Raw genomic sequence first — 21,545 nt, 5'->3', positions numbered from 1 at the left:
TAAGCATGGAAAACGGTCATAAGTCACTTTTTTAAGTGCCGTTGTAATTTTGAATGGTCACTAAATGAACTGTTGTAAGTCGAGGACTACCTGTAATCTAACCCAGATGTGAATAATGTGTTGATGAAGACTTTTCCTTCAACAATTTTCAGTATAAAATGACCAAAGTCCAGTCTAATCCTAGGTGATGGCTAAGATACCAAAAGATCTGCAGGCCATCTGTACAGCTGGAACCTGATTGTACAGGGGAATTCAGCTTATTCCAAGAAAAAGCTTATTGTTACTTCCAGGTACCCGCCATCTTGGATACATTTCAGCTTCTCAACATTTAATGTTTCAAAACCTCTTTATACCTGTTTGGACTCCTCTTTCTGGAACTTTTAAATAGAAAAAAGAAGTAAACTTGGATTGTATATTACATTGGTAAAATTATAACAGGAAGTTTTAGAAGACTGTTCCAAGCCAATTCATATAGATGTGGATCTTCATAAACCAATAATTATGAAACAGAGTTGAAAATTCAGGAAAATTGAAAAATATCTCTGTATTGCTACTTTGGACAAAACAGTCTGTAAATTATCTTTGCATTTATTAAAGTGTTAGTCTATTATCTAGTCTTAGAGGATGGTCTATTAATGATTTTTTTAAATATTTACAGATAACGTGTGCAGTGAAGACAACATCTCTTCGTCCATGAATCTGCTGGATTATCAGCATAGAAAATATAGTCCAAATGAGGTTAAAGATATCACTGCTAAAAGAACCAAAGCATATCCTTTCTTTGTGTCTGAAATAATGTTGCCAATGTAGTGGACATTGTTTCTCAATGTTTGTAGTAATTTATATTTTAAAAATTATACATGATAAGACAATAAAATGGATGGTATCCTGTACTGGCCCAAGCAAAGTCATTTTGTGCAAATCAAAATTCCCCCTGCCATTTTAAGAATTATTATCCATTTTCAGTAAAATATTACAGTGATATAAAGAAAAAAATAGAATGAAAACACTTCATTTATGAAATAATAACTGCATAATCCAAGTATGTAAATTATCTCGGTTGAACATGTCAGCCAAAATTTTGAGACAATCTCTTATTATTTTTATAGCCAAATTTTGATACACTTTTGATGTTAAAGTTCCCAACATCAGGATCTGTTTCCCATGTACTCTGAAATAATTTACTTTATTGTAAGTAAATCTTGATTGTTGTAGATCAGAGGTCCCCAACCTATTGGGCACCAGGAACTGGTTCCACGGAGAGAGGTTTTTCCATGGACCGGAGGGTGCGTGGTTTTGTGTGCTGCCTGCATCTCACAGATGGGGCTTTGCTTGTTTGCCGCGGCTCGGTACTGGTCCACGGACCGGGGGTTGGGGACCCCTGTTGTAGATGGTTTTAGAATTGTTTTGCTATTTCTTCGCAATAAGAACTTGGATGAAACACTAGGAAGAAAGAAACAAGGATTAATTTCAATTTATTTATCAAATTTGTGTGCTGATTAACTCCCAGCTACTATGGCAGCTTACAAGTAAAATGAGAAATATTATTAATAACAAAGGAAAAATAAAAGATGACAAGAAGAGGAAACTGGATTAGAATGAAATAAAGGACTTCACTCTCCCTCACTGTTTAGCCAAAGAACCAAATCTTCCAGGTCCTTCTAAATAATATAGCAAGGAGAGGCCACGGGATTTGTGGGGAAACTTCATTCTAGAGGATAGGTACTGCTACAGAAAAGGTACACTTTTGGAGTTCCAGTAGATAGATACAGTAGATAGATAGTTTAATCAAAGAACTCAAATTGTGCAAACTCTGTAAGATTGAATCAGCGGGGTAGATGCTATTGGGAAAAAATGTATCTTGTTGGCTTTATAGATAACAACCAGAACCTTGAATCATTCCCAGTAGCAAACTGATAACCAGTGCTGAATCAGAAACAGATATACGTATTACATGGACACAGGGTACCTGAGGAACCATCTCACCTGATTGGACTAACCTACACCACTCATCCCAATGGAAAGGGCCTACTTCTGATCCCGTCAGCCAAAGAAATTCAACTGGTGAGATCCAGGAGAAGAGCCTTTTCTGTTGTGGCCTTTGCCTCTGGAATATTCTCCTGTCAGAGATGAGGTCTACTCCCACATTCCTGGCCTTCAGGAAGAGCCTAAAAAGTTGACTCTGCCACTTGGCCTGGGGCTCCAGGAGGGGTCTGCTACATTTGGGCTGGCTGACGGGATAGAGAAGATTCTCACCCACTGGACACCCATCACCTTTGTTTTTAACTTTTAACTTCTTTTCAATTTTTTCTCATTGTAGTTGCACTTTAAAACTTTTTATTATATTGTAAGCTACCCAGAGTTTTCATCAGTGAGATGGGTGGCATAGAAATTTAATAAATAAAGTGCCTACAACTGTCCACACTGGTGCATTCTGGGCCAGTTGAAGCTTCCTGGTTGTCTTCAAAGACAGTTCAGTGTAGACTGAATTGCAGTAATTAGATTGTGACATGATCAGGGCATGAGTAACAGTGTGAAGGGCCCCCTGATCTAGGAAAGGGTACAACTGTCACACCAGTTGAAGTTGTGCAAAAGCCTTCCTGGCCACATCTGCCACCTCTTCTTTGAGCAGGATCTGTGAGTCCAGAAAGACTCCTCATGTAGTACACTAGCTCTGAATAGGGAAATGCAAGCCTTGCCAAATAGAAAGATGAGGTATCCCCAGATCTGGACAACCTAACACCCACAACTACTTGGTCTTAGTAGGACTGAGTTGGATACAGTTTCTCCTCATATAAAAATATGATCAAGGGTTTTGAAGAGAACTAAATAGGGTTTGTAAAATAAAATCATGTTGATCTGCTAAAGGTTTCGAGAATATGGAAAACATGTGGAATAAGGGTAATTTGATAGTTTTCTGAAACATCTAAACTGTTCATTGTTAAACACTTCAACAACAAGGAATAAAAGGAATCTTCTATTGATTGATAATGGATTAAAAAACATGAATAGGAATAAATAGCTTGTTCTCAAAATAAAGGAATATAAACAGGCTTTTTAATTGTTAAAACTTCTACAGTTTGCAATATTATATTGCTGTTCTCTAGGAAAAGTTCAGATTGTGTAAGTTCTGTTTAAATTAAACAGGTCAGTAATGATTGAGTGAATGATTTCAGTGGATTTACAGCTGGATTTGGATTCAAGGCAATATTTTTACTATGTGCTAATTAATCTTTATTCACATTCTCTGAAGAGTAGATGTTATAATATGATACTGTCATTTGAGAAAAGCAGCCCTCATACAAACAAAATTGTACAAATATTTGTTGTAAATTCTAGGATTAAGCATACCAATCCATGTATTTTTTTTGTGCTGGAATATTCAGATGATGAGATTTTAAAATAAAATGTACTGTAATATTTATTGTCTCAATTTTTAAAACAAATGTAAATTCTTTTTGAATAATGCATGAGTCAGATGTGTTAGAAATAATGTTATTCCTTAATTCTTTCAAAACATAAGGAATTAGTTAGTTGTGTGGGATGGACAACAGCAGATGAACTATATTCATGTAGCGATGATCACCAAATTATAAAATGGAACTTGTTAAATGGAGAAACAGCACAAGTTGTCAAGCTTCCTGATGATATCTATCCTCTAGATCTTCACTGGTTTCCTAAAAGTTTAGGTGGAAAGAGACAAACCCATGCTGAGAATTTTGTACTTACAAGTTCTGATGGTAAGTGGCCTTGAAAATGTATATTATTCATTTTGGAGTATTATCAAAATATGATATACCCTCCTAAATCACTAATGTTAGATTCATTGTCACATTGATTGCATTTGCACATAACACTATGCAGAATTTGTTTTGCCCACTATTGTTCAAACAATGTAAAGTTGATCTTTAAGACAAGCAAATTAATATATTTTGGCCAATTTCTTATTTGTTTTTCCCTTCAATTATTTTTCTAACCATGTGGCCTCCCCAAGTTACTCTCTGCTTATGTTTTTTTTTCTTTTATTATACAATATATTTGTGGTGGTTTACTGGGTAAGAACTTTTACATTATGTTAGTATCATTTTATAAGGCCTTGGTAAGACCATACTTGGAATACTGAATCCAGTTTTGGTCACCACAATATAAAAAAAATGTTGAGACTCTGGAAAGAGTGCAGAGAAGAGCAGCAAAGATGATTAAGGGGCTGGAGGCTAAAACATATGAAGAATGGTTGCAGGAATTGGATTTGTCTAGTCTAACGAAACGAAGGACTAGGAGTGACATGATAGCAATGTTCCAATATTTGAGAGGCTGCCACAAAGAAGAGGGGCTCAACCTATTTATTAAAACACTAGAAGGCAAGACAAGAAGCAGTGTTTGGAAACTAATCAAGGAGAACCTGGAACTAAGGAGAAATTTCCTGACAGTGAAAACAATGAACCAGTGGAACAGCTTGCCTTCAGAAGTTATGGGTACTCCATTACTGGAGGCTTTTAAAAAGAGACTGCACAGCCATTTGTCTGAAATAATATAGGGTCTCTGTCTTGAGTAGGCGGGTTGGACTAGAAGACCTCCAAGATCCCTTCCAACTCTGTATTCTGTTATTCTGTTACATGGAAACAAATGACAATAGTGTTGATTTGATGCATTGTCTATGTAGTTGAAATGTTTTTCAGTTTCTTTAATGAAGTGTGTGTATTAGCCTTATAATATATTTTTGTAAGGTATATCTTTTAAAAGATTTTTGATGGTGTGTACAGTATATTATCCATATGTATGTGTGAAGAGCAAGAAAGAATTTGTCCAAAGACAATTGAACTTAGATACAGTTTTGGTTGCCCTGATAAGTGTTTTATATTGGGGGTAGGGGGTATGGTCTGTCTAATTTATCATTTTAGTTGTTGTATTGAAATGCTTAGCATGTTGTTTTCCTGGCCCAATTCAAGGGGCTTACAATGAAGGTTAAAGTGTCACATGGCTTAGGATCACATTATTTACCCCTGTTCCTATACAGAATCACCACACTTTTGAATCATTGACCAGTCAAATTTGCTGGGTTTTGTCATGGATGCAATTAACATTAATATTCAATTGGCTTTTTCTAAGATAGGGCCTATGGTATGGAGTGAACTGCCACTGAACTGAGGCAAAGTCTTTGCCTGACCTAAATTTAGGAATTATTTACATACTTACTGCACACTTACCTTTTTACATTGTTACTGGTTTTGGATTTTTACTCATTTTATCATTTAATAATTGTTTTATGGATGTTTTAACAAAGTTACCTGCAGCGATTACAAGAATATGTAGCATATATAATCATTTAAATAAAATATAAAGCTTGGTACATTTGTACACAGTGAATCAAAACAAATCTTGACTAATTTCTATCTGTAAATCAGGGCATTTTCTGTCCTCTGTTCTCTCTTCCATTCTTTCTCCCCTCTTTTTCAAAATGTAAACAATTTTGCACAGTAACTGCACTAGCTCTAGTGTGATATATTTGATATGAGGGAGATCTGTTTGCATATGTGTTCCCACTTGGGATAAAAATATTTAAGAAAGCAATTGGCAAAATATGCCAGATTAACTCAAATACTATTGAAATATAAGTCAACATAACTGGTATGGTATGTTAACCTTTAACACAATTGTGTTATTTTTCAGAATCAAATTTTGGCATAATCAAACAGTTGCTGAAAACACATATTAACACAGTAAAAGATAAATGTTAGGGGGAAGTGGTGGTTTAGAAAAAATAATTTTATGTCTATCAAAAGGGATGTTAAGATGCTGTTGGTTTGCTTAGAAGTACATTGAAATGCAATACCCTTTGCTCTGCTGTGATATGAATTAAGACATATGTTCCCATTTGCTTTTATTGCAAAGAAGTTGTCATTTTATGTAATTCCGATACTAAATATGGTATTTTCCTATGGGGCATTATGCATGTGATTCTTTGTGGTTTTGCTGGGACTGCCTGGACCTGACAAGTTTCAGTTGTTTGAAATTTTCTCCACTTATAGATCTTCTGGATAATGGAACAATTGATGTCCAATTAATTTTTAAATCCCTTTTTTTATCAACACCTCACAAGCCTTTTTTGATATGTGCATGTTGATACCACACACTTCAACAATAAAGAAAAAATCAAATTAAATGTCAGGACTAATAGGTTCCTCCCAGATCCCCTATAATGATATTCTAATCATTATTTGCTCCTGAAAATTTTGGAATATCCATGATCAAATAACTTGACAAATTAAAAATGCAAATTTGTCAAACTAGTCTCCAGAAGAATATATTTCAAATGTATTCGTCAATGAAATACTAACAGTATAACTGGGTTCTTGCATCTTGCTAAGAGTTTATGTTTTATTCAGCAAATCATAGCTACTAATCAGCAGGGTTTACACTATGCTAAGCTATAAACTACAAGGATTATATTCAAACAGTATGATAAATAAACCATACAATGTACAGACCCAGTGAAAGTTGAAAGAAAGAGAAAACAACATGGAGATGTTCTGAGAAGTCAGTTTAATTAGGTGATAATTTCATAAGAAATGTTAATAACTTAATTCTGAGTTTGAAATAATAGGGATGTGACTTCACAACAAGTAAACTGATGGTAGCTGCAGATGTTATGATTCCCTCTTAATACAGACTCACTTTAACATCAATCATTTACTAATGCCATCACTTATGTTTAACAAGGTTTTTGTACTATAATCTTTACCTTCAAAACTCAGGTTAAAACTAGCAGTTCCATTTTCCACACATCAAAACACGTTCTTCAATTTCATCTGCTATTCAAATCAACCACTCCACTTTCTGTTTATATGAAGTTTTTCCTAATCATTGGCTTTATTCCTGAAAAGGCTGATTTGAATATAAGTCCTACTGAACTGAATAATGCTTAATTTGGAGTAGTCACTTTAATATTAATTACTTTATTCTTTGATAGATTGAAAATTACATTTATATAAAGGTCCATTTCTATTTGGCAAAGGGGAATTAAAATTATTTATCAATATTTTTACAAATACTTGTACATAACCTTTTTATTCAGTCTGCTTTTCAGTATAATCTGTACTGGTTCTTTAAAAATGTTTCCCTCTACTAGTTTTTGTTTCACTGATGACTAATTGTTAAAATTGGAACAGAATATTTAAAGGGTTTGTGGTAGCAAATGAATATAACGGACATAGTTTTGTGCATACTGTACTTGAAAAGCCTGCTAATATCTTATTTGAATAATTTTCAGAACAGCAAAAATGTTTCAATATTGAGAATCTTCATGGCTTCAGTAATTAATAAAAAACGGAAAAAGGAATAGATACAAAGTTGAAGTTGAAACTGAATCTTTTCATTTTTTGTTCCAGCTATATTAGCAAAAGTTTCTTACTAAAAGTTTTAATTTTTTAAGTCTAATTTACAGCAGTAATGAAAAGAATATATCAATTCCAGCAAATGTATTAATATTTAGTTTCATTATTGATGGATGCATTAATGCTGCAATGTAGTTACAGTTCATGATTGCTTGTACATTTGTGAGAAAAAAAATTAGGAGTCTTTCATAATTTCAATAGGCTTTTAGTCTTAATCCTTCCTCAGCATCTTTTTACACTTAGAATTGTAAGACATTTTCCCCTAGTGCAATGCAATAACTTCAGTATTTAGCTCATAATAGAATTTATTTTCTAGCAGCAAACAACAGATACTTCAAGAGCTTTTACCAAATTGGACATCTTATTGTTAACAACCTTCTATCAGGATTTAGAATGAGAAATGGGAGTACTATCCTACTTAGTGAGAGGATGGAGTTTAGCAATTAGGAATGTGCATTTTGACACAAAGTTTTTGAGGGTAAGTGGCTGCCTGAAGTGCCCTAACCCGGCAACTTTTCCTTGAGGTGCCAAATTCACCTAATTATTTTTCATATTGACTATTAACACTCTGCTCTGTTTTTTATCTGTTTCTGAGCCCATGTTCAATGTGGGTTTTGATAATTAAAGTCCACCAATTCTAGGATAGAAAACATCTTCGTCTTAACGTAAGCGAGAACTGTAGTCTTCTTTGAACTTATCTCAGTTCTTGGTAACCTAATGTGTCCATGTGGTTTTCTTTGTAATAATATGTAATTGTGGATTTTTTATCACTTAGACTGTCCTGACAGAACTCTATTCAGGGAAATCACTCGTTAAAAAAAACGATAGTGAAAAAATGTGTTCATAATTAATGTTGAATTTATATGTCTTGTATTAGAACCATTACCATTATCAAGCCTAGTCTCCCTTTGAATACATACATCTACTTGATTTTTGTTTCTGTTAAATATCATTGCATTACTTTTAACCCATTTCTCTAACCTATCAAAACTACTTTGAATTTTATTTCTTTTTTAACTATTCCCCCCCAATTTTGTGTCATATGCAACTCTGATAGGCATTTCTCCCACTTCTTCTGCCAAAATTATTACGTAAAATATTAATAGAAAATACAGAGTGATCCTTGTTCAATCTCACTTGATATCTCCTTTTTGATGAAATCTTGCAGATGACATTATTTGAAAATAGTTTTTAAGCCCCAAAAGTATTGATATAATTATGAAGCTATCCAGTCCATTCTTGATTAGTTTCTTAATGTTTTGGGGTACTTTATAAATTATTTGCTAAAGTGAGCAAGAGAAATTATGCCAAGATCTATCAAGAACAAATTCTTACTGACTTTTGCTCATGTTATGAATCAGGGACCCAGAATAAATGTTTAACTATGCTCCTAAGCATCTTCAAGGAGATAACAATTTGGGTTTCACGTGGGAAGGCTGTTCTGTGAGAGTTACCGGTAAGTACATACAGAAAAACACCTTTTGTAGACACCTCAAATATATATATCATAGGGGGATGCTAATCATCCCAATTTTAGATGTATGTCCTAGATGGGTCAGTTTTACATGAAGGTCCATAAGGCTTCTGTATAGACCATTTGCCTTGCAAAGAACTATATTGCTAATAATCCTCATTTGGATAAGAAATGATCTGTCTATGGTGAAGAACCATAATATTCTTCAGTTTCAAAAGGTACATTAAGGCTTGGGTAAACATGATCTTATTGCAAATAGACCTATTTATCAACAGCAGCCCAATCCTAAATACAGTAATATGGCCACTTGGATCAATAAAGTTCCAGTTACCAGAATCAAACTCTGCATCTCCCTTCCTCTGGAACAGCATGCTAAGAACCTCCCACCATATCTTCCCAGGCTTTTCAGTGCAAAACATATTTCTTCTTTAGGTGTCCTGTAACTACATATACTGTAGAGCTGATTCTTTCAACAAGATAAATTAGTTTTTCTAATTTGTCCTATTGATTTCAATACCATACATGTGTGAATAATTTCAGTTGAACTAAAACCAATTACTTATATTAGTGAGAAGTATTTACAAACTGACAATAATAAGTTGACTAATAAATTAGAAAAAGAGAAGAATGAAATGCTGTTTTTCAGAAAATATCTTTGTATGTAAATTAGGTTTCTAACGCAATATAACTAATATAATATTCCTATAGGTAAGTTTCATTTGATTTCCAAAACTGGAAGAGTTGAAAAAAGTGTAGAAGCCCACTGTGGAGCTGTACTTGCAGGAAGATGGAATTATGAAGGTACCGCACTTGTTACAGGTAACAGAATTCATCTCTAAGTGTACCGTGAAAGAATATAGTTAACTCTTTCTTTCTTTCTTGATTTTATTTATCATTTTTTGTCTCTCAGGTTCTCATAGTTCTTCTGGCAGAATCCATTTTGTCATTTTTTTTCTTGTCCTCAAACTTATTTTGTGATCTTTAGAGTATAGGTTTTCTTTTCCATGTCCAGTATTTCCTGTAAAAAAATTTCCATCTGGGTTAAGTCATACTTCCTTTTATTGTTAAGCTCCATCTTAAAATCTCTCTCCTCTGTCTCGTATTCAGTTGTCTGTTTTTTCTGTTCACTCTCTATTTTTATTTTGTGAGAATTTTTGTGTTGTAAAGTTAAATTGGAGATGTGTTCATTTATATTTTCAAAGTTATTTTTAATTTCCTCGTGGTTTGACATTATTGTTTGGATTTGTTGCAACATAGAATAGATCTCCTTCTGGAAAGTATTTTTTTTGTTTTTTGTTTTGATATATTCTTTCTGCAGATTTCTGGTTTTCCATGATAGTCAAAAATTAGGGTTTTCCTATCTCAGCAGATAGCTTTAGAGTCACAGTTGAGTTGGTATTTGTAATTCAGAAAGGTCAATTTTTTTTCTAAAGTTTATAATTCTCACTTTATAAATAGCCCAAAATGTTCTCTCTTTTTTGTCACAGTGTTCTCTGTTATTAAAACATTGAAGGTCACCAGAAACAAGTTATCTTTTCCTGGGCTTTACTAGCTCCTGTGATAGAGCAACTGCTGTTGTATATTTTCATCCACCACTAGATGTTAGCACCAGTTCATTTTTCAGTAATAGACAATTGTTTACTTCTATTATTTACTTCTATTTTCATAGTTTAAGAGGAAAATCTTAACAGATTCCATTGATTTCAAACTTATCCAAATTGAGTCTTATATTCATTTCATTTCAGTATATTTCTTTTCCCCCTGAAAAGTTTAATTCGCCGCTTCCGTCTGTAGGAGGGTGGGGCAAAGATTCCCCCCCCCCCTTCTCACTTTCGGAAGCTTTTTGCTTCTTGGGGTTTTTCTTTTTTTTTTCCCCCAGGAAATCAATTTTCAAGTAGAAGAGAGAAAATCACTGTTCTTACCCAGTTCCAAACACGTTGTTTACAGTCAGCTTAAAATAGTGCTTTTGGGCTTCAGCTGCTTGTAGCTTGGGCTAGACTCTGAAGTTAAGTTAGCCTTCCTCCTGCTGGTTTCTGAAGGGCTTTTTCCAAACTAATCGGATCAACTGATGTGTCTCTGCAATCGGCGGGACTTCCTTCCTTTTTTGTTGTCTCTATAGGGCAACTTCAGGCCCATTTAGGGTCCTCTAACAGGCAGAAATCGACTGTAGGGTGCGAAGCCCTGCGATCACTTGGCTGCTGTGCTACTGCCCAAAACCAGAAGCCAGACAACACACTGTTGTGATTATGTTAAAAATCAATAAAACATATTTAAAACAAAAAAAGCATATTTTTTTAAAAAAATATGGTTAACCCAAGAATACATGCAGAAGGAGAATTGCCCTTTTTTTAAAGTGCAGAAATTGAAAGAAAGGATAGAATAACATGTTGTGTAATTGCTTCATTTTTTTCAATTGCATGATGCAAAAGAAGTAACATGACTACTATATAAAATATTTAGTGCATGGAAATTATATAAAGATAGATAACTAGGCATATACAGAACATTCATATTTATTTCATTATTGTGCTTGAAGAATATGTTACTTTAAACTCTAATAATACGTTATCATTTGTGTATACAGAAAGTAGCTAAACCAGAAGCTACATTGGATATGAAAAACTTCATTTATTGTATAGTTCAGTCAGTAGTAAACTGATTGAAAGGCAACATCATGGAATAAAAACTACTTGCTTGTCACTTATATTGATTTATATAACAGTGAAAATAGTTGCAATATACTGTTTTATGTAAAGTGCCCTATTAGATTAAATATTTCTATGAATCCCTGAGTAAATAGAAGTTGACATATACTGTACATGATACAAACATGACATATGTGTATACTTACTATTTATGTGCAGTTTATAGATTGAAAAATAGGAAAATACTGAATATAATCATTGTATTAATATAGTAATAAAATAGTCTTCATTATCAATTCACAGAAATAAGTCAAATTCAAAATTCCATTGTTAATTGAATATAGGACTTTAGTGAACTTTAGATATTTAGTATGCAGGCAATACGATAGGAAGTGTATTTTCCATTTGTATAAAATAGACTGGGCCAGCTTTTATTAAATATATAATCACTGTTGCTCCTTTGCATGTGACAATAATAATTCTGCTGTTAGCGTTCGAGATTTGTATGTGTATACATTTACATACAGAAGGAATAAAAACTTTAAAAACAGGAAAATGCAATACATATTTAGGAAATTGTATTTTTCCCTTTGTTAATGTTTCCTTTTTAAAAATTGAAGAATCGAAACTAGAAGTTATCATTTCCTTACATTTTCTTCTTAAATTATTCATAAGATGGTTCAGAAAATTATTCAAACAGGACTATGGTAAGATATCTTCACCTCAGCCTTGATTTCTAACAAATATATATAGTTGAGGTTTTCTTGGCAGTAGTTTGCCATTGCTATCTTTCAGGATAATTGGAAGGCCTGTTAATTTCATTGTATGTTTTCTTATTTAGATGATTTAAGAATATTTAGAGAAAGAGGAAGAAAACATTTACATTGATAATAATAATATTACATTGATTATTATGCTAACATATTCAGGAAACCTTTTAACTTTGAATTAGTCACCCTAGAGCAGGGGTGACATGCTGGCTGAGGAATTCTGGGAGTTGAAATCCACAAGTCATAAAAGGGCCAAGTGTGAAGACCCCTGCCCTAGAGAATGATAGTTCTTTTTACCATACAATTCCTCAAAAAGCAATGAGAAGACTGTTAGTACTGCTTTTTAGGGGTAAAGTCATAATACATGATATTTAAAGTTTTAAAGGATTTTAGTGCTGAAAACATATTTAGGCAAAGACTTTGCTATTTATTTCTAGTTGGTGAAGATGGGCAAATTAAAATTTGGTCCAAGAGTGGAATGCTAAGATCCACATTAGCACAACAAGGTAAGTTGTTATTTCTTTATTGTTGAAATTCCACCTAAGAATCCTGAATTCTGAATTTTTCAGAATACACATTTTCCAGAATACACATTCTGAATTCAGAATTCTCCAGAATACACATTCTGGAGAATGAGAAATTCCCTGATGATGGGCTGCAGCACAAGTCCAAAAGCTATGCTAAATCACCTATTTTTTCTTTACTGGATGTCTTACTGACATCTTAAATGGAATATAGTGAAAGGAGTCCCCAGTTTTTCTATCAAACATTTCCCCACAAACACCTTGTATTCACATTACTTCCTATTCTAGAATTTCTGCTTCTTTTAATTCTCATTTAAAGCAGCATTTTTTCCAATTGTCATTTATTTGATAACCAGCTATAGTTTTATTGATTTTGTTTCTCTTCTCCAAATCTCTGATAATTGTTTTATCCTAAGTTTTTCTTAGAGTAATTTTAAATAAGCCATAAAATATATAAAGAGGCATTACACTATTTATCCTTTCAGGGTTTTTTTTTTAAATGCTCCCTAATTTTATTAGCTTGAATGATTTCCAGCAAAGTTAATTTCCAGCAAAGAGCAAATACAAAAGGAGTAATTTATATTAAAGGGACTATTTTTCTAAATTTTCCTTTTAGTTAATAAACATAAATATGGACTTTTCTTAGGTATGGAGTCAGCCATGGATGGGAATACCTTTTTGAAACTAACTTTTCAAAAACTGGAACCAAAAGATCTAATGCAGCTTATCAGTGGATTAGGTGATTCAGTTTCAGATGAAGTCAATTGAGAACAAAGAATAGCTAATATTTTGTCAAATAATGAACTAGTCGCCTTAGAATTGGATCAGTCTAGTACGTTTTGTTGTTGTTGAATTAGAAATGAAACAGCATCCCTAGAGAAACAAAAGTATAATCCGATTATACTTCAGTTGAGTTTCTCAATCACTAAATGTGGTATGCAAATCTTTATGCCAAGTTACAGTGGTGTTACCATGAAAATTGGAGGAGAATATCTCTGACAACTTTATATCAAAGAAAGTTAGCAATAGATAAAGATCATTACTAAAATTGGTAAGAAGATAGTAAAATCCTCATGCTTTCCATTGTTAATTTATTCCAATATTTAATTTTATTCAATTTTAAATTAATGTTGTTTGAATTTATACTCTTTTTCACTATATGTTGCTTTGATGATTGCTGAGAGTCTCTACTGCTGTTTCCTCAACCAGATAAATAAATTATGAGTTCAACTGAGAATAATGTATTGTGGCAATCTAATGTATATTGTTTTAATGTATTGATTGAGAATGTTAGTTTAGTATTGTATAATGCAATTATACAGCATTCTGTAAAGATGTTTGGATAGCTGAAATCACACAAATCATACAGTTGGAATGTAGCTAAGACACAATCTCAGTACTGTATTCAGAGCTGGATCCTAACTGAAAAATATCAGTAAATTTGCTTTATGGCCATTTCTGCATTCACACAAATTTCATCCCCATTTAAGTTGTCCTGCTCTGGTTCTTTGATATGAATAACTAGGAAATAGCATGGCTGCATTTATTTTGCTTTTTCTGCTTTTTTTCTGCTGACAAATCCATATCAGGCCTTAATTTATTACCTTTGAGTTTCAGTAACTATTTGGGGTGCGGAGCTTGACTAATAAGTGATAAAAACTGAATACAACAGAAAATAAATGCTAAAATGTAATATTAAAGATTTCATCACATCCCCCAAAAGTCAATCCAGATAAAAATTCCTGCAATCTTGCCAGTAGTAGCTCATAATTTGGAGATTCTCTGTGGGAAGGGAATTCTTTTGTTGCAGCTTAGCCAAGAAGAATGCTTCCCTGTGTATGCTTGTTTTTTCAGTTTGCTTTTACATACTTCCATGCTGAAGGAAGAGAGTAAGATAGAAAGCAATGCCATCATCTTGTCCTTTTCCCCTCACTGTTAACTTTCTTTATCTTAGTATCCTCTCTACCTCCCTTTCTAAGAAATACTTTATTTCATTTTTTTTTGACAATAACATATTTAAAACTTAATATCTTTCAGGGGCTTGTTCCTTTAAAAATATTTTGATTGTGTTCTACATTATCTTTGTCATCTTTGGTGTTGGTTGGGGTTGTATAGCCCCAGACAGACATGGTGTGCAATCTGGGGGTCCTCCTAGATTTATGACTCCTGCTGTAAGAGCAGGTGGCAGTCATGACTAGGAGGACCTTTTGCAAAGCTTTGAGTTGTATACCAGTTACGCCCACTTATACCATTCCTGGATCATGGAGCTGTGCTCTCAGTTACTTATGCCCTAGTCACCTTCCAGTTGGATTACTGTGTAATGCACTCTACATGGTGCTGCCTTTGAAGAATATCCAAAAGCTTCAGTTGGTGGAAATACAGAAGTGCAGATAGTTATGTATGCTTCTAAAATGACACTTAATAATAATAATAATAATAATAATAATAATAATAATAATAATAATAATAATAATAAAGTTGGAAGTGACTTCTGTTCCCCGAGCTGCATTGATTGCCAGTTTGTTCTAGGTCAGCGGTTCTCAACCTATGGGTCCCGACCCCATTTGGGGTCGATCGACCATTTCACGGGGGTCGCTAAGCAAGGCTGTCCGCCATTTTTTTCCCCTTTTTCAGCGGGTGCCTTACCTCCCTTGAGCTGGGCCAGCTGGTGGTCGGCCTGCTCCTTCTCTGCCGCTTGTCAGCTACGCCTCGGCTGGCACAGGGGGCAGAACCACGCATGCGCGGCGCTCCCGGGCAGAGAAAGTCCTCGACTTACAACCGGTTGGGTAGTCCTCGACCTACGACCAGTTTAGTCCTCGACTTACAACCGGTTTAGTCCTCGATTTATGACCGGTTGGGGGTCGCGGCATTAAAAAGGTTGAGAACCACTGTTCTAGGTCCAATTAGAGGTGCTGTGTCAAGTGCAAGAAATCAGGAACTCAGGTCATGTGGTGTCTCATTTAGTGATCATAGTGATTCAGTTAACAGTGGAAGGGAGCTTGTAAATCTGTCACAGTCATGTGATTTCTGCTCAACAACCACAGTGCTTAGTGATAGTGTTGCTATCCATTATTTTAACTAGAATCCAGATAGAATGTCGGTCTTTAACCTTGTGTGATTTCAAAAGCTTATACCGTACATATTTCAGACTTGCCATTATTAAGTCACAATCCACCTTTGTAAAGATCATTTTGTTTTCCATATGAAGTCTGAGTGATAGCTTAGGAGATTTGGAATTTTTAAAAAAGTATTTTATGCTCTTCTAGCAGTTCAAACAAACTTTCATCAATAATATAAACCCAAAGACTTGGCTGTTATCCAGTTATGCTAAACCAAATAATGTACCCTGCTACCCTTATCCACTGCTGTTCTCAAGTTGATTATTTTTGATCAGAGAAAGTACAGAGTAAGATTTGACATCTTATACAGGCAGATGATGATACTGGTTCTTTTTTAATAACTACAAATGGAATCTTTTTTGGGTTTCAAGTGTGTATTAAGAATACAACAAGCTGCCCTCCTTGCAGCTGAATAGAATGTGTCAGGTGTTAATAAATTATTGCTTAAGTAATGGAATGTTTTCTCACCATTGGCATGCTTTCTGTAATGATGATTTCCCTTGTTCTTGTGTTGTCAGAACAGCAGCATTAAATGTTAAACCATCTCTCCATTGATAAAATGATAAAATGATCCTGTGACATCACAAACAAGAAGAAAGCAATAGTCAAGATCCTGACCAGGCAATCTTGTGCTCTCTAGACTTTTTATTCTATGACACCTTTAATACTTTGCTATTAGCATTCTGGATTGAGTCTTAACCTGTTCTTCCCCATCCTGATTTGGATAGCCTCCTGGTGAATTCCAATCCCATACTGGTGGATGACCTCCCCAGCAGTTTTAGATAAATGTTATATAGGAATGGAGAGAGTATAACCTTGCAAAATCTTATATGAATAAAAGTTTACCTTTGTTGATAATTTTATCCTTTTTTAGCACTTTGTATAAAACTGAAATTGATTAGAACAGTATTAAACTATTTTGGAATGTAAATAATAGTAGCATTTTGCACCAATATGTATGTGTTTTTCTTCCCTTATCTCTATAGGAACACCAATATATTCAGTAGCATGGGGTCCAGATTCTGAAAAGATTCTCTACACATCAGGAAAGCAGTTGATTATCAAACCACTTCAGCCAAATGCTAAAGTTTTACAGGTATTATTAATATAGACTATTTAATAATTATAATCATTACAAAATGTTTAGTGAACAGTATCCAAAACAGTAATCTTCATCTTATCTTTGTTGTGTGAAGGATGGTGATGTATAGCAGTCAGAGAATATATTGTGTTGGTAGAATTGCCACTATTTATGTCAGAATTGGTATTCAGAAGTACCTGCCATACAAAATCTTAGAATCTAAACTTAGAGAAGACAAATTGAATTAAGATAGCTATTACTTTACTACTTAATGTATGTCATCATGCTAGCTTTAAAAAGTAACATTACAGCTAAGATGGGTGGATTTCAAGTCCCAGAATTCCCCAAGCCAGCACACATTTTAAAGCTGCTGAGGTTGAGAAACACTGCCTTAACCCCACTGCACCAGGACAATAGCCCAGCATTAATTTAATCTGGAATTAGATTACAAATTGTAATTGAATATGAAAGTTCTATAATATTTAATTTTGAAAAATGGGGGGGAGGATTAACACCTGTTCAGAGAAGAACTGTAAAAAATAGTGCATAGTACAGTATTAAAGTGAAATTGTGGGAATTGTTTTTACAGCAGTTCAGTGTCTTAGTAAGATTAGCAAGTAGAAGTAACCTGGAAATATGCTAATTGAAATGGTTGTTAAATAATGGCATCAAGTATCCATCTTGAGTTTATTGTGTCAATTATATGTAACAAAGCTGCACAAAGATGTATTTTAAGTTTCAATTAACCAAATCTATATACATGGTTTATACAATCTAACTTAATGCAGTCTTTTTGCAAACTGAAGTTCAATTTTCGTATCTGCACATCAAATATTTTGACTAAAATGTTATTTATTTAAAAATGATAAAACTCACTCACTTAATACTATATCTTGTTAATATTTAGAGCTCTTGGGACTATTGCACTATTATAAGCTTTATTTTAAATATTCTTTGTTCTTCCTGTTTGTTCCCAGTGGAAAGCTCATGATGGAATTATTCTAAAAGTTGATTGGAATTCTGTCAATGATCTTATTTTGTCAGCTGGGGAAGACTGTAAATATAAGGTATGCATTCTTTCCAAAAATATTTTACAATATGCTAATAACTATCAAAAGGAGTGCAGTTAAATAAAAGAAGCTAATATCTCACTACACTTGAAACAGTATTTGTGTGTGTGTGTGTGTGTAACAAGTACAAGTAATCCTTGTTTAGTGACTGTCTCATTTAGCAACTGTTCACAGTTATGACCAATCCTCACCTTTCCCCTTAATGACTGCTTCACTTAATGACTGAATTACTGGTCCCGGTTGTGGTACCTATTTGATTACCTGTATCAAGAATGTTTTAAACTTACTGCATACTTACTTATAATTAATTATAATTGTTATTTATTGTAATTAATTATAATTACAATTAATTACAATTTTAATTACTGACATAGTTTTGAAGAGGTTAAAGTGCTGGCCTGGAAACTAGAAGAGGCCTTTCTTACACATGAAAGCTGGCTGAATGATTTTGGCCTTGTCCCAGCCCAGTTCATCCCAGAGAGTTGTGGGGAAAATAGGAGGCATGAGTATTATTTATTTAATTATATTTCACATTTCTAAACCATCCATATCTCTGAAAGAGGGACTTTGGGTGGTGTACAATAAAACATCAAAATATAAAAACAATTGATATGCAATATATAAAGTAAAAAACAAAATATAAAACAAAATAAAAATATATAAAAAATAAAAAATAGAATGTGAGTTAAAATTTTGAATTAAAAATTTAAAAAATTATAAAAAAATTTAAGGAGGCAAAGCAAATATAATTAGGTATGTTTACCTCCTTGAATTGATCAAATTTTAAAAAGTCAGTTAAAAATCTAATAATCGTAGTAAATCTTCATTATGTTAATAAATGATATTGTTGGGGAAATATTCACTGTAAATGTACTAACATAATCAAGTATAGTTAAATACTTAGATTGGAAATTTTAAATATCATTAAGTTTTTGAATAAAGATTGCATTATTATTACTTTACATGGGTGCGGGGGAAAAAACCCACATAAGCTCACTGAAATGAAATCACATCATGATATAAATCTTGACTTTGATTTTTGTTCTTTAATAAAATAGGTATGGGATAGCTATGGTCGTTTGCTGTATAGCTCACAGTCCCATGAATATCCTATCACTTCAGTTGCTTGGGCTTTGGATGGGGAATTATTTGCTGTTGGATCCTTTCACACTTTACGACTTTGTGATAAAACAGGGGTAAGTAATAGTTCAAATTGTATATATCCATATAAAGTATTATGTGTACTACACTTAATCAAAATTCAAATAATTGGCATCTAATTCATATTTATGACTGTTGCTGTGTCCCAAAGTCATGTGATCACCTTTTGCGACCTCCTAACAAGCAAAGCCAGTGGGGAAGCCAGATTTACTTAACAACTATATTACAGTTTTATCAAGAAAGATCATAAAATGGGGCAAAACTCACTTAACAAATGTCTCAACAACAGAAATTAGGGGCTCAATTGTGGTTGTAAGTTGAGGACTACCTGTACAACTCAAGAAAATGAGATTAAAGATTAAGATTTTAATTATACATTTTTCTTGAATTATAAAGAGTAAATTTATTAAATTTATAGATGAATATAAGACATATCTTAAATTCAAAGCTGTTTTGCTTCTCATTCTATTACATGCCATCAGCAAGATTTTTTTAATCCATGGACATAGTATTTACCAACTATCACTTGTTAAATTTGTAACTGTATTTTCTTCAGTTAATTTGATTTCTGATGATGACAGTTTCTATATATTTTATTATTTTTCACTTCCAAAATTCTGTGGTTAGCTTAAGGAAATTGATTATGTAAATTATGGTTATTAGTTCCTCAAATTAACTCCATCTTGTCTTTTAGTACAAGATTCTGTTGTGTTGGATTGTGTCATTTCATAGTTTTTAATTTTCATTGCTCATTCTAGTGACTCTTTTGAATATAGAGGGATATTTTTTTCAAACAACCATAAACAACCNGGGGGGGGGGATTCTGATTTTTGTTTTTTAAAGCAATTGCTAAATGACACACACTCTCTCTCTCTCTCTCTCTCTCACACACACACACACACACACACACATTCAGCTGGATTGTCACTAAAATTTCAAGCCTTGCTCCAACTTGTAGCTTATAAATGCCTTGGGGCAACGGGGCGGAATGGGAAGGACTGGAAACAAGTCCTCCCCTGAATTGAATACATCAAGATCTGGGTTTTTTTCCCCCCCTGGCTAATCCTGGCTGCAGGGAGGGGGGGGTCAGTGGGGCTGGGGAGTGGGGCGGCCTCCCTGCCCCCTCCCCAAACTCAGAGAAGGCTGGTCTCTTCCACGGGGCTCGGCTGCAGATGCCAGATGTTTGCAATCTCACAGCAATGCCAGGAATTCGGAGCCGGGGAAGGGGCTGGGGGGCGGAGGGGGGGTGGGCTGCATTCCAGAGGGTCCTCGGCTGGGAGGGAGGGAGGGGGTCTGAAGGAAGCCGGAGACGGAAGCCAGAAGACCCAAGGCAGGCAGACCCCGGCAGGGCCGAACCCAGCTCCCTTTGGGGTCCGAGCTGGCCCAGGCCCCCAAAGATGCCCAGAGGATCTTGGGAGCTGCAGGAGCAGCGTGAGAAAAGGGGTTGGGGGGCTGACCCCTCCCCTTTTGCTGTGAAAGCGAGACCCTCCTCAAATGGAGTTTCCATTCCTGGCCACCAGTTACCACCCGTCCCCCGTCCCCCCTCAACCTTGGAGAAGCAATTATGGACAGGTGGACTTAATAACATTCCTGGGGAGCTGGCTTCCTGGTTGTGGAAAGATATACATACAGACACACAAACACACAGATAGACACACAGACACACACAGATAGACACAGAGAGAGAGATAGGCGCACACAGATAGAGACCCACACACAGAGAGACACAGACACACACACACCCTAGACACACACATACATACTGGGATAGACACACAGAGAGAGATAGACACACAGACACACACACACAGATAGACACGAGAGAGAGAGAGACACACACACACAAATAGAGACACACATACACACAGAGACACACACAAAGATAGACACAGAGAGACACACAAATAGAAACACACACACAGAGACACACACACAAATAGACACAGAGAGAGGCAGACACACAGATACATACACAGAGATACACACAGAGAGAGACAGACACACACACACACACAAATAGAGACACACACAAAGATAGACACACACACAGAGATAAGACACAGAGATAACTGACTCCATCGCTGACTATAGGGGGCGAATCTTTGGCCCCCTCGGAGAGGGTACGCAATTTGGGGGTCCTCCTGGATCCACGGCTGACACTGGAAGACCAGTTGACGGCCGTGGCCAGGGGGGCGTTTTACCGGGTACGCCTGGTGCACCAGTTGCGGCCTTTTCTGGACCGGGATGCCTTGCGCACAGTCACCCATGCTCTTGTCACCTCCCGCCTGGACTACTGTAATGCTCTCT

The 21,545-nt window shown here is 34.8% G+C and overlaps 1 protein-coding gene across 1 annotated transcript in view; it reads left to right on the top strand.

Moving 5' to 3' along the window:
- The window catches only part of IFT80 (intraflagellar transport 80), a 58,643-nt gene that overhangs the window by 4,141 nt on the left and 32,957 nt on the right, over positions 1–21,545 (top strand). The window contains exons 2-8 of the mRNA XM_029287272.1: positions 659–770; positions 3,519–3,740; positions 9,577–9,687; positions 12,721–12,789; positions 16,913–17,022; positions 17,985–18,074; positions 19,136–19,273. Coding sequence (XP_029143105.1) covers positions 734–770; positions 3,519–3,740; positions 9,577–9,687; positions 12,721–12,789; positions 16,913–17,022; positions 17,985–18,074; positions 19,136–19,273 — 777 coding nt within the window. The 5' untranslated portion in view covers positions 659–733. The remainder of the gene's footprint in view (positions 1–658; positions 771–3,518; positions 3,741–9,576; positions 9,688–12,720; positions 12,790–16,912; positions 17,023–17,984; positions 18,075–19,135; positions 19,274–21,545) is intronic.

Source organism: Protobothrops mucrosquamatus, unplaced genomic scaffold (assembly GCF_001527695.2).
Source record: "Protobothrops mucrosquamatus isolate PMUCROS unplaced genomic scaffold, P.Mucros_1.0 scaffold_281, whole genome shotgun sequence".
Taxonomy (NCBI): Eukaryota; Metazoa; Chordata; class Lepidosauria; order Squamata; family Viperidae; genus Protobothrops; species Protobothrops mucrosquamatus.
This window is presented reverse-complemented; position numbering and strand designations above follow the sequence as displayed.